This window comes from Sphaerodactylus townsendi, linkage group LG03 (assembly GCF_021028975.2).
Source record: "Sphaerodactylus townsendi isolate TG3544 linkage group LG03, MPM_Stown_v2.3, whole genome shotgun sequence".
In the NCBI taxonomy this organism is placed as follows: domain Eukaryota; kingdom Metazoa; phylum Chordata; class Lepidosauria; order Squamata; family Sphaerodactylidae; genus Sphaerodactylus; species Sphaerodactylus townsendi.
The window spans coordinates 65,650,559-65,664,538 of record NC_059427.1 but is presented as its reverse complement, the minus strand read 5'-3'; the positions used below and the strand labels follow the sequence as shown (position 1 = coordinate 65,664,538).

The 13,980-nt window shown below is 44.4% G+C and overlaps 1 protein-coding gene across 2 annotated transcripts in view; it reads left to right on the top strand.

The window, feature by feature from the left end:
• Positions 1–13,980, top strand: part of TWF2 (twinfilin actin binding protein 2) — a 91,039-nt gene that overhangs the window by 47,153 nt on the left and 29,906 nt on the right. Inside the window, exon 3 of one of the 2 annotated variants that reach the window (XM_048489927.1) lies at positions 7,532–7,705. In XM_048489927.1, coding sequence (XP_048345884.1) covers positions 7,532–7,705 — 174 coding nt within the window. Of the gene's footprint in view, positions 1–7,526; positions 7,706–13,980 lie in introns of both variants that reach the window. The other variant, XM_048489928.1, reaches the window with a different exon arrangement.

Here is a 13,980-nt window from a genome sequence, read left to right as displayed (position 1 = left end):
CCTCTTAACTTTTCTTCATGCCCTCTCTTAAAAAATCAGCTTGTATTAAGCTCTGTACTTCCTATTGGATAGTAGTTATCATTCAGTAAGATCCCACCTTTGGATCCCCAGCTGTTTGCAGATAGATTAGTCATTTATTTGTTTATTTTCCAAATCCCATTTATTCTTCAAAAAGCTGTGTACCTGGTCCCTCACACCCACATTTTATCATCACAACAACCCTATACATTAGGTGAGGCTCAGTGATTCCCTTCACTTTTTTGTTTGAGACACTTATAGAGAACATGGTTTTGACTCCCTTTGTTCTCGTTGTGATGCAGAAGTAAATTAACATGACAAAATGTTCATGTTTGTTTGTCTTCCTTGCCAGTTTCCTGAGTTAGATCCAAAGTTTTTGGTGCTTTAAATTGCTTTGGCTATGAGCAGATTCAGGGACTTATTTTGCCACTTATCTTCTATAATTCCCTCCACTTTTTATGTGCACACTTCAAGGATCCGAATCTATGAAAACAAGAAGGGAATCAAAAGAGTGGGCAGTATATATCATAAAGACCTCCCCCCCCCCCATTATATGTGTGGGAGAATTTTTAATCATTAGATTGTTTTTATGGGTTTCACCTAATTGGATGGGATGTGTATGCTTGCACATGCGGGAGTGGGGGAGAAATGGTGGTTTAACAGTAATTGTACCTTATATGAATATGTTTTTGTCTTGGATTTGTGAAGTCTGATGTATCAACCTATTATCAAGGCACTGATGATCGTAGACCTTTTCTGCATTTCTCTTCCTTCAGCAGATTCATTCCTAGGCAATGTTGATTCCTGGGGTTCACAGGACACTGTGGTGAAAATACTGAGCAACAGTCCCACAGCCTTGAAAAAGAGAATCATAACCATGCATTCTTTTAGCATTCATATTTCAATAGTATTCTCTAACATGTGTTTTCCTGTTTGCCACTCTAGAGAGATTTCAGTATTAAAGATTAAGCTGTCCTGCGGATACTCAGCTAAGCTGTCAGATGGAAACAAAACAGGTTGAAACGGCTGCTGAACCAAACGGAAGTTGATTCCTGAAGCTTGTACTAAATCCTTCTAGATGTGTGGATGGTTTAGGTGGACCCTGGTAACAAAAAGCTATGATGAGGGGGAAAATAAAGTGCTGTCAGTATTCTGTGTTTAAAACATCAACAGCAGAATGCCATCTCAAATTAATCCATGTTCAAAGAAGCTGAATAGGGCAGCCTGTGTAAATTACACAAAGCTGCATGAATTTGGTGTATGGGTGGCAGTTCTGATAATTTTGGTAATGCCAGACACTTTCAAATACAGCCTTTTTTTGTCCCCCCCCCTTCCCTTCTTTATGTGGAAATTGAGATTCTCACAAAGCTACATTGTGTACCAATTTGTATACTCTGTGTTTGTATGGAGGTGCAGATTGTATCACCCTGGCTATGGTTTATGATTCCTTGTATGCATTGCAGACTATCTTAAATATGTAATTGCAAACATCAACAATTCCTCTGCCAAGCTGTAATTGTCTATTTCAGATCAGTTAATTGTAAGCAGGGTGGAACTTAGTGGAAGCCAAGTTCCTTCTGCTGAAACGTACTAGCTGCAGAGATCAGCAACATTCTGGCAGGGGAACTGCTGTAGACAGTGAAAAACTGCCAATACTTTTTTAGTGTTGTTGAAACGCTAGCATTGTTTAGTTGTGGCATGTATAGACTGTTGCTTATATTGTTTCCTGAGAATGAGAGAGATGGTTCAGGTCTTGTGTGAAGAATCCTGACAATTCAATTTTTTTTATTGCTAGTGTATCTGCCTCTCTTCTATGCATTGATGAATCAGGTAGAATTTTTTTTTTTAACCAGACTCAGTTTCTGGTTCCTAGTCACTGCTTTTAAGATATGAGTGAGTTTTGGTGCAGCAGGGATTTGAAATGCAATTATACAAAATGGGTAGAAAGCGACAGTTGGAGATCAGATCTCTTTAAAAATATGCAAATTTAAAAGGTTCTATTATGTTTGTTTTTGCCTGTATAAAAAATTGTGAATGAGATAATGGACATCTCCAAATGTTGAGGTTAGACATTCATCAAGGAGCTGCTTGGCTGTGGCTCTTTGGCATGCATGTCTATCATGTATTGGGTGATTCACATCTCCCACATTATGTTTAACGTTGTCCTACCCCTCCACGGATCCATGAGAGGTATATGTGGTGCTCGTTTTGAATAATAGACATATTCAACATGATGAGAAGCAAGATGAAAAACAGAGCAAGAAAATACTTCTAAATCCTGCTCTGATGCCAGAATTGTGTCCATAACTCCGGGGCTGCTGTCTACATGGGTACTTTTCATATTTAATTGTCTTTATTCTGCACATGTTACAGGTGCTAAGTGCATTCTACAGCCATGCACTTCCAGGTGGTGCGTGCTACTAAATTAGTAATATTATTTTGCAGTCTCCTGTCCTTTCAACCCTGTGTTCTCCTTCCATGCCTTCTCAACAAGTCACTTCAGTGTTTGTTGGGATAGCATTACCTTTAGGTAAATTAAACAAATCTTTTATCTTAGGATAAAATGGTTGTGATTGAGTGTGATAGTGTGTTGAAAAAACCTTGTTCTGTCCAACTGGAAGAGCAGACCTGAATACTGTTAATGTAATTGGATGAACCCCTTTATAGCTATCGCACTCAAGGGGCCCCTCCACACAGCAGAGGTAGCTAGGGTTCGACTCGTGTCTTCAGAAATCATTACCTGAGCTCGACTCCTCTATTACACTGCACAGCAGCTGGCTCATGTTTCTGAAGCTGAGTTCAGAGGGCGGGATTACCTCCTCACATCTTCCGCTCCTCATTCCCGATTGGCTGCCGTTCTATGGCGGGAAATGTTAGTGTGCGTCCCTTTTTTTCGTTTACCGACGTAGGAGTTACATAGGAGGATTTTTTAAAAGGCGCGCTTCTCACTGCCGCCACGAGTCTCCCATTCTGTGCATGACCGAAATACTGCACTGTGATTGGCTGGCTGGCAGAGTCAAGGCGAGGGAGATTCCGCACTCCGCCGGCTTCAGCTTGAGTGCAACCCGAGTTCGCCAGAAAGTTGTACCTCCCAGTCGAGCTCAAAAATTTGACGGTGAGGGGTGGGGAGCAGAGACAGACATGAGTCAAACGCTACGGCTGTGTGGAGTACCCAGGTCGGACCTACGTCGAACTAAGGTCAAATCCTACAGTGCGGAGGGGCCTGTTGTGTGCCTTTTGGTATAATCTTACAAGTTACTTCAAAATATTCTTGCAGCATTTTGCTTCTTTTAAAAAACCACTTAAAATAGTAGCAGTATTAAAGAAGCGCTGGTTGGTTAATTTGATTAAAATACATAAATAAAAATACATTATTTGCATGCAAATAATAGCTGTGACTTTTTAAAAATCTGATGTGACACACATATCAGTATTAGAAAAGGCATTCTCTGCTGTTTGTGAGGGAAGGGAAGTAAATGTCTATGGTAGACTAGAGCCCCCACTGGCCCAGTTGCACCTCTGTCTTTTTACTAGGTATACCTCCATAATCCTTTTTTGAGATGCTTTCTTAGGAAGCAGATTCTCTTGGATGAGGTATCAGACCCCCCCCAGCCTAGATTGGCCTACTCTTTAGAGGCATTCACTGTTGGATTCTGCATGGGCCAAAAACAGCAGTATGAAAATGGTGTAAACCCTGTTATACTGTTTTAAACCATTTTGACACCGTTTTCACACTGCTGGTTTTGACCCATGCGGAATCCGCCAGTCACAGTTCCCTGAATCTGCACTACTGGGGAAGAATTAACAAGCACATTAGGAGACTTCCAAATGCAAATAGTTATCTTAACTTATTGGTACTTCTCATGACAGTCAGAAAAATGATCTTCCATTGAATAATTCTACTCCAGGCGGGGCACTGTCTTCCCTCCTTGGGGAACGGATTAGATGTGAGTCATGGGGAGATTCTGTGGAAAGATAAATTTACATCTCTGAAGTGGTGGAAAATAGAAATAAAAAATGGCAGTTGCAAATGGCATTGCTAACCGTTGTCATTAACAATTTTATGACTAAGTTCATCAGTCATAGCATCCTTTAATATAACTGCCATTTACAATTTTATGTAAGTTCTCAAATTAAAATGATTAACCGTCTAAAAATGTTTTGCCCACTTAATCAGGGCTAGCATTTTTGTTGATCAAATAACTTTTAAGCAATTGGTCTAACTGGTCAATCAACATTATACAATTATAGCTACAGTTTGAAGAAAAGGAAGTACAAATTGCATCATCCTACCTTTGCTTTCCTCAGTGGTTCACCAGAGGTTGTTGCCCTTCTTTGAGTAGCTAACTGGAAGGATGGCATTTGTTTTGGAATATGAGGCATTTTAATGTGATGAAACACAGCCGAAATGTGACTGCCCCACTTGTACTGCCATAAGATCCTAATACACATTGATCACATGACATAGTCATCCCTGAACTGTTTCATTTTAGACTAAAGGTGAAGATCGCTTGCCACACCCTGCCTGCAGGCCACTCAGAGGCACCTGATTGACCACAGTGTGAAATGGACCCTTGAACTAATAGTCCCATAGGTCTGTCTCAGTGAGGCTGCTTTATGTTCTTGTGCAAGAATAAAGTCAAGAAGTCCCAATAGAAGAATCTGCATGGTGAGACCCTTTCTAGACTGAAACTGCATTTGTAGCTTTTCAGTGAAGTTCAGAGTTCAGGAAAGACAGTTGTTTAAAATGGAGCAGAAAACCAAACTGAAAATTATGGGAGAATCAAGACAAATTCTGCTACTTGTTTATCACCTGGTTTGCCAGAAGATCAGTAAAGATGAATGTGCTCCAGTTAGCTTCTTAAACACACACACAAAACACTTTAATCCCTCAATAGTTGCTTTCTCCATGTTTCCAACAGCTACACACTCCCAATTTCTCTCTCATGTTGGTCCACTGACTCTCACTGATGCTTCTGTGTGGGATTAGGATGGATAACAAGCTTGGTAGCATGGTGAAATAAAGCCAGGAAGAGCGTCATTCCCTTTTTTGTAATTATAGTTGCATTCTCATATTGCGCCAGGGGGATTGAGCAAGTATTGCTGTCATGTTAGATGAGAAGCAGGTTGGTTGAATGAAGCTCTAGCCTTGCATCACAGGACAGTTTGCCCTCTGTTTCTCAAACTATCTGTTATTTTTATGCAGTGGAATAAAAATACATACTAGTGGGGCAACCATATCAATCTTCTGCAGCAAAAACAAAAGTCCTTACAGACTAACTCACTTTTGTTGCCAAAATGTTTGTGCTGTGATCTCAAAGTTATGGTGCAGTGAGCTCAATGGAAATAAAGCTGACTTACAAATGGTTAAATCCTGGCTGCTTTGTCAGCAAATGCAAATTTGCCAGGGTGGTATAAGCAACAGCCAGGGCGGGAGCAGGAAATCGCTGCTAGGTGAAACTGTATCAGGCATCCTGTGTAGGAGAAGTGAAAGTTTCCGTGGCTCTTTTTGCAGCCTTGTAAATTCACAATCCACCTAATAAATGCCATGATGTGATGTCATCCCTTGGGTCAGTAATTACTTGGTGCTTGTGCAGGGGACTGCCTTCACCTTTTAAATGCACAATGACACCCATATTATTAATTGCTATGTCTCTTCCCCGTCCTTAAGGTATTGCTGGCCTTGGCAGAGTTGATTTGGTTATGGAAAAAGCAGGCAATGGGCCAGATTAGGTCTGGGTCCTTCAGACTGACAGGGAGTCAGCCATGTTTGACATGTTCAGTAAGTCAGTGTTGCTGTGGTCACTGTGACTTCTGGCAAGGGCCTTGACCTTCTTGGCTTCTTGTTTTTGTTTATGAGCAAGAAAGAGCAGGAGTTTGGAGAGCAGGAAGGCTCCAGAGGGACTTAGCTGGGTTTTGCCTTCTTGGAAAACTGATCTACATAGAAACAAAACAAGTGATGCAATCGACAGATACCACTTCCCTGTCAAGGCGGTGACCACGGGGTTCCTGATGGCAGCCCTAGTTATTAGTCAGTCTGTTATGTTTGTTGTAGCTCTGTGCAAGAGCTGATACACACATGCAGAACAATGATGTTGTCCAGCCCTTTTGGTTCTAGCCTCACTCTCTCACAGGTATAGAGATCTAGCAGAGGCCAGGAAGTTTTTTGATTCCAAAAATACACAGAACTGCTTTACACTGAATCAAGCCCTTGGTCCACATAGTCCAGAGACTCTCTAATGTCTCTTGTCCTGCTACCTAAAACCTTTTAATCAGAGATACTTGAGCCTGAGATGTTCTGCACGCAAAGCAAAGCAAAGCATGTGATTTACAGTGATTCCTCCTCTACACAGGAGAGCATTCAGGTCAGCATTCCCCCCACGTACCTGAAGTGGTACAAGCCCAACAAGGTTCTTCTAGCAGGGCTCCTTGCTACTACAATTGGTCAGTGGTAAAATCACTTCTCTGATTGAAAATGATTGGCTTCTTTTCAGAAGAACTTCATTCGTTTTGTAGTTTGCAATCTGCCTGATGATTCCATTTTGTCCGTGTAAACAAGATTGCCCATGACCTTACATGGAGCTTACATTCAGGCTCTGTATGCTAACTTAACATATGTCAGCAAGAAGCCTTAGCAGTGATTACCCTTATTTTAAAGCACTCCTCTTTCCTCAGTTGCATTAAGAGCCCGGTGATGGCACCATAGCTGCAGGGGTAAGAAGGAGTTAGATGTTTCTTGAGGTTTCCAACACTTCCCCTTCTGTCTGTCTTCTTATAAACTTGTGCATTCCAGCTGAGATGCTCCTGTGGTCTCAAAGAGTTCCTGTTCAAATGTGGTTTTCCCTAATTGCCTCAATGGATCCTTCTTCTCCACAGGGGGTTTGTTCCATCAGGATAAGGTGCATCCCACCACAGAGGAGCCGTTTGTGTGGCTGGCCACCACACACTTAGCTGAATGATGGGGAAGGGTATGTCCCAAAGATGAGCAATGGCAGGGTACACATCTTCATTGTCTTTATAGTTCCTGACACTGTTGTAAGTGGAGAAAACCCTCCTCTGCATGGGAAGGCCACATACACATTGATGCTTGTGAAGTTTTGGACTGGGGCTGTGGGGAAAGTGATGGTGCACTGTTATTCCCATCCCCCCAGTATTATTAAATATACAGTCTGGGTGCAGGGTTTTTGTTTGGTTTGTTGCCAAAGAACAAAAAACAATCGCACTTTCTTTTTCATGCTCTAAGGCAGGACTGTCAGCTGGTTCAGCCCTGGGAAGTCAGCTATTATCATCAAGTAGTTCTCAAATCTAAACTGTGAACCTGAAACCTAGAGGGACCTCTCTTTGCAAGGAAAGCTGAACGGCTGAAAATTCCGTCTGCAACATTTGGGCTGCACCAACGCATCTTAAGGGGTTAAATTCCCAGGACTTAATTTTGGGTTATCTATGCCACGTAACTATATGGCATCGCTTCTGCTCACTGGTATTATTCTTACCCACTTGCCTTTCAGAACAGCTGGTGCTGGGAGCCTACAAAGAATTATCTCGGCGTTGGGATAAGGACTATGACTCCTTTGTTTTACCCTTACTGGATGAACTGCAGCCTTGTTACATTCTCTACCGGCTGGACAGTCAGAATGCACAGGGCTATGAGTGGCTCTTCATCTCCTGGTCACCTGACAACTCCCCCGTAAGTACAAGAAACTTCTCAAGTTGGGTTCATTTTTGTCTGGTAGTAGCCATGCTGTTGGTTAGATCGATTGGCTTTATCCTCCAAGGAGCTAAGGGCAGCAAACATGGTTCTCCTGGAGGTGAGGCTCGGGCATCCTGATTGGGTGATTCCTAGCTCATTCTCAGGGAGGCAGGACCTAATTTTGTTGTCACTTCCTGAGGAGGGCTTAATCACCCTTCCTGGATCCAGTATTGTTCCTGCCTAGATAGGGAGTGCAGGGCTTGTCCAGTGCTCCAAGCCCTTTAGGCAAACAAGTATTTTTTTTCCTTCTCAGTCTGTCTAGTCTTGTCTTCTCGTCAGTAAGTGTAAGTGTTGTACTGTTCCCCCCCCCCCCCCTTCAGCCCAAATCCTTAAAGGGATGAGAGCCACACCCGCGCATAGGCGCCAATGGCGCACTCCCTGCGTTCCCTTCTCTCCGCCGCGAGAGGCCTTGGGAAGGTCGCTGCAGAAGGGACAGCCGCGCGGCTGACCACGCTTCTGGCGCAGCGTCGGCCCGGCTCGCCCGACTGCCGACACCGGGTCTTGCTCCCCAAAGCCCCAAATTAAGCCCGCCAACCACCGAGAACCCACCGGTAGCCATTGCCCTCCGCCTCCCCTGGAGGCGGAAAAAAGGCTGGAACAAAAGCGGCCCCAGGCTAGCGGCCCGGCCAGCGGCAAAGCGGCTGGCAGCGGAGGCGGGAGGCCTCGGCTGCGGCTCAGAGCATAGCGTCCTTACTCAGGACGCGGCTGGCGAAGCTCTGTAACTGCCCCCGCACCCCCCCCCCAAACCCAAACAGAGGATTTAGGCAGAGAGCGCTCCGGCTCCTCTGCAGAGGGCGGGGGTGGGGAGGACACAGAACACCAAGAGGGACCCAACGACTCTGAATCAGACCCGGCCCAGTACTTCCCGGTCCAGGCAAGGGGAACCACCCCGGGATCTAGAGCGGCTTCCCTGCATAGAAAACAGTAATGTACTCTCACCGACTCAGAGTCAAACACAGTCTCATCTGGTGGTCCCCGAGATCAAGAACCTATCCACAGGCAAAGTATACCTTCCACGACAACAAGGTGCAGGAAGGTTTTCACAGATGCCAGCGCCGAGGGATGGGGAGCCTCCCTCAGAGACCAGGTAGCCCAGGGCCTGGAGCCCCGCTCAAGCCACGTCTCCCCATCAACCTCCTGGAACTGGTGGCCATCCGGCTTGCACTTCAGCACTTCCAACACCACCTCCGAGGTCAACACGTCCTGGTCAGGACCGACAATGTGGCGGCCGGGCTGCCTCAGCAATCAAGGGGGATCGAGGTCCAGCCCAGCTACACCAGGGAGTCTGTCACCATCCTGACCTGGGCAGAGAGACACCTCAGATCACTCCTCCGCCGCAGAGCATATCAGAGGGAACCTCAATGTGAGAGCCCGACTGGCTGAGCCGTCAAACCATCTCGGAAGCAGAATGGAAACTACATCCGTCAATATTCCTGCTAATATGCCAGAAGCTTCGGGGCGCCCCAGGTAGACCTGTTCGCATCGCATCAAAATCATCGGCTGCCGACATTTCCTGACCAGATACTACCATCCCGTTGCATTACGGCCACGGGCGCCCTGACCACCTCATGGCCTCCGGGCCTGATGTATGCCTTCCCACCGGTACCTGTTCTCCCCAAGCTCCTGAGAAAGATCTGGAAGGAAGAGGCTGAAGTCATACTGGTACCCTAATGGTGGCCAAAGAAGACCATGGTTTTCGTCCATTTTCTACAACTGTCTGTTAGCCCCCGCTTCACCTTCCAGCACCTCCCAAACATGCTTTTTCTCAAGGGCCCATCGCATTACAAGCCAGAATGGTTCTGCCCTCCACCGCCTGGCACTTGCAGGCGAAACCCACAGAGAGGAAGGGATAGCAGAAGGTTATTAATACCATCATCGCCGCCCGTCGCCCATCCACTCTCCGCATCTATGACTCCTCGTGGAGATATTCACCAAGTGGGCAAATAAAAATCATATAGATCCCTTTCGCCCCAAGGTTCCCCAAGTTCTGGCGTTCCACCACGAGGGGGCCGATAAAAGGACTCCGAAGCGCAACCCTCAAAAGATGAGTGGCCGCCTTATCCACGGTCGCGGATCACGTTTGCAAGGTGTCCCTGCCTCCCGACACCCAGACATCCTTAGATTCCTAAAAGAGGAGTGCGCCAGACCCAACCTCCCGTAATTCATCGCTTACCCTCATGGAAACTAAAGCACCGTGCTCCACGCGCTAACAAAACACCCATTCAGGGCCCATTCAGACAGTGCCCCTAGTAAATGGCTCAGGATGAAACTCCTCTTCCTGATAGCCATGCACCTCAGCAAAGGAAAGTTTCTGGGCTGCGTGCTCTGTCTCTCGGCTCTCAACTCTGCGTTTTCCTGGCTGCAAAGTGGTCCCTCGTCTAGAATTAACCTTTGTTCCCAAAGTGGGATCACTCCTTTCACCTCGGGCAAGAAATTGCGGCTGCGTGAACATAACACAAACCAAAACATCCAAAGGGAGTCACCTCTGGCACACCTTAGGCATTAGAAGAACACTCAAAGGCATACATTACATACGCACCGAGGGACATCAGAAAGACCCGAGTCCCTATTTATCAATGTCTTAGCTCCCAGCTCGAGACCCCAGATGTCCAGAGCTGCCATCAGCTCAAACATCAGAAACTGCATCACCGAAGCCTATAAATCATCCAACATTCGATTCCCACCCAGAATTGCGGCACACCACTCCACCAGAAGCGCCGCAACAAATGCAGCTTTCAGGCGTCAAATCCCGATGCAGGACATCTGCAAAGCAGCTTCACGTGGTCCTCCGCGGCGTCATTTGATCAAGCACTATAGGCTACAATCCAAAGCCGATAATGACACAGTTTTCGACCACCCGGGAATGTTAGAACACATATTAGGTGAATGATCCCACCCGATGGGGACACTGCTCCTGGGAGATTACAATCAGGATCACCAGGCCACAAGCCTCCAGGAGAAGCGGTCCATTGGTGGGCTGCCTGAAGGGGCCTTCTCCTGGACGCCGGCTGGTAACCCTGGCCCTGGCAACAGATCATTCACCATAACGGTACTAAAGAATAATGAAGCTCACGCAACCATACATTAGTCTATTAGACAAAATTACTTAGGAGCACATGTTTTAGGCTTGTTGCCTCAGTTACCAGATGTTATATGTTGTTACTTCCTAATGTTTTACCTTTCTTAAATGTTTGAGATATTGCACTATACTACTCCGTTACTCCAAAATACTGGATCCAGGAAGGGTGATTAAGCCCTCCTCAGGAAGTGACAACAAAATTAGGTCCTGCCTCCCTGAGAATGAGCTAGGAATCACCCCGTCAGGAATGCCCTAATAGTATAGACCAGGAGAAGGCCCCTTCAGGGTAAGTCTACCAATGGACCGTTCTCCCTTTTTCCACTGGCATTCACAACAAACCTGTGAGGTAAGTTAAGTTGAAGGGGGTCTGGGCAAAGTGACCCAGTAAATTTCATGGTGAGTTGAAATTTGAACCTGAACCTCCCTGCAGGCCTAATCTAGTACTTTAAACCAGTGGTTCTCAACCTTCCTAATGCCACGACCCTTTAATACAGTTCCTCATGTTGTGGTGACCCCCAGCCCTAAAATTTATCCATTTTACAGATAGAGAACACTGATGCAGAGAATCTTAGGCGACCCCTGTGAAAGAGTCATTCGACTCCCAAAGGGTCGTGACCCACAGGTTGAGAACCACTAAACACTACCCCACACTAATGTGCAAGATTGTACTTAGATGTATCCACTAATTAACGTTTTGCAGAGGTAGACCTCTATTATTTTAAATGTTTATATCACACAATCTCTGTCAAAAGTATTTTTCAATTGGCTTAAATGATTAAATGACTTCATCCAGTTTAGTTTTAGAATTTTTAAATGCATATTTTAGATTTTTCTTATACATAATTTGTTACTTGAAACTGAGATACAGGTGTTTAATTAACTAGGAACTGGAACATGATTGGTTGAGTGTGTAGCTTTGCAACCACTTGGGAAGATTTTTTTAAAATCTAGAGAATGAGTAACTATTCTGGAATAGCAACTGAAAATGACAGGATGTTATACTGGTTAGAGTTGAAGGAAACAGGTTTATGAAATCTGGAGAAATAAGACAGAAGTTTTTACTTTGAAAAGATAGTACTGGGCAGAAACACTTCCACTTAACAGCGTTGAGACATGGTAGGGCCATGGGTGTATAGCTGAGCATATAGAAGGTCCTCGGTTGAAACTGGGAGTTCCCAGTTCAAAAAAGATCAGGTACTGGTGATGTGAAAGGCCTGTGCCTGGGACCCCAGAGAGAGGTTGCCAGTCTAAGTAGGCTGTACTTACTGACCTTGATAAGCCAAGAGTCTGAGATTCGGTATAAGACAGCTTCATATTTGTGCTCCTGCAAAGGTAGCCTAGGTGGTTGAGAAATGTGGATGGGGAAGTCTGCTTTTTAACTTTTGAATAAATCCATTTTGCTCAGACTGCTAAAACAGATATTAATAATGCTATATATTATGCAATAACTATTCATGTGCTCCTTCACAGCATGAAAGATTAATAAAAAAAAACAATAAACCCAGTTAAATTGATTGGGCTGTTTTATGTGTGTGTTAAATGACATCAACCCACCGTCAACTTACTGCAAGTCCTGGTAGGGTTTTCAAGGCAAGAGATGCTCAGAGGTGATTTGCCATTGGCTGCCTCTGCGTAGAGACCCTGGCATTGCTTGATGGTCTCCCATCCAAATACTAACCTGGCCCAATCCTGCTCATCTTCTGAGATCTGACAATCTGACTAGCCTAGACCATCCAGTTAACATATAGTGTTCTCAAATTCAGTCAGCTGTAACTTAAACTTTCTTTTGAAAAGAAAGAATTTGGGCTGTTTCTTAATTAAAGGAATCTTAGTCAATTAATCATATACATTTTAAATGGATTAAATGTGTATTAATTTGTATGTAAATAAACCAGTCATTCTTTCCTTGTTTGTTTTGACATGATGTGGTATCTCGGAGCTGCAACTATTTGGGAAGATCTGTTTCTTCCTGTCTGGGGGAAAAAGGAAGAATGTTTCTTCTGCTTCTACCTCCCTTTTGTCATTTAAAAATAATTAGCCCTTTTAAAAAATTGCTTCCTCGGTAATTGCGGAAATGATAAAAATATTTAAATGTATTAAACAACAAACTTGTTTCTCAGTGAGGCCTAAAGTGAGAAATATCTGATCTACTGTTAATATTTATTTAATACCTTTAAACGTGTAATTGGCTAGAATGAATTTGGGTACAGTAATACATTTTATAGTGTTCACCTTGCCCAGATTCGAGAAGGCTAGATTTGTTGGTTTGCTATGATATAATAAAAACCCTGTGGCACCTTAAAAGCTAATGCTTTTATTGTAGCATGTTCTTGCCCACAACTTTTAGTGGTCACATGTGATTGGTAACTTTTGCTCATAATCTTCTGCTATATTTAGGCATTAATTCCAAAACATAACTGCTGTCTAACAAAGCATGCACTATTTAAAGAACAGAGACCTTAACCTTGGTGATTTAGCAACAGGAATGTAATGAAACAACAGGAAATAGTTGTTCAGGCAGAGGTATTCTCCTGAGGTTGACCCTACTTTCCTTTATATATTCTCAAAGAATCTCACAGGAACTCTTGCACCTATAGGAACATCTCTTTATTTTAGATCTGCAATGCCATCTGGTGGCCACTTTCAGCAGTGTTTTGGATTTAGCACTCACTGAATCTTGAAGGCAGACCAGGTGAAATGTTGGGCAATCTATGAACGGATCCCCAGTGGATAACTCATGGATGGATACCCTCAGGAAGATAATGCTATAGGAGAAGGGGGTTAAGCAACCCTATGGTAATTTCGCTACAGCTATAACCCTTATTGGGGAAAGTTTCCCTCTTTCACCCTTACTATGAAACCCAGACCTGAACCATTCTCTCCTTTCATTTACTGAGAATTACAGAAACCACTCAGTACTGCTGCAAGGGTACATCAGTGGTACAGAAATATGGCATTTAAACTGCCAGTAGTTTAAAATTGGCATGGCTGTCTCCAAGGAGCCTGGGATTTGTCGTTGTATGAGGTTTGTGCTAGCAATCCTTAGCCCCTTGCTAGAACTCCCCAGGATCCTTAAAATGGCAGCTAGCCAGCCAGCCAGGGTTGTCTGTCAAATGTGCAGAACTGAGAGGGA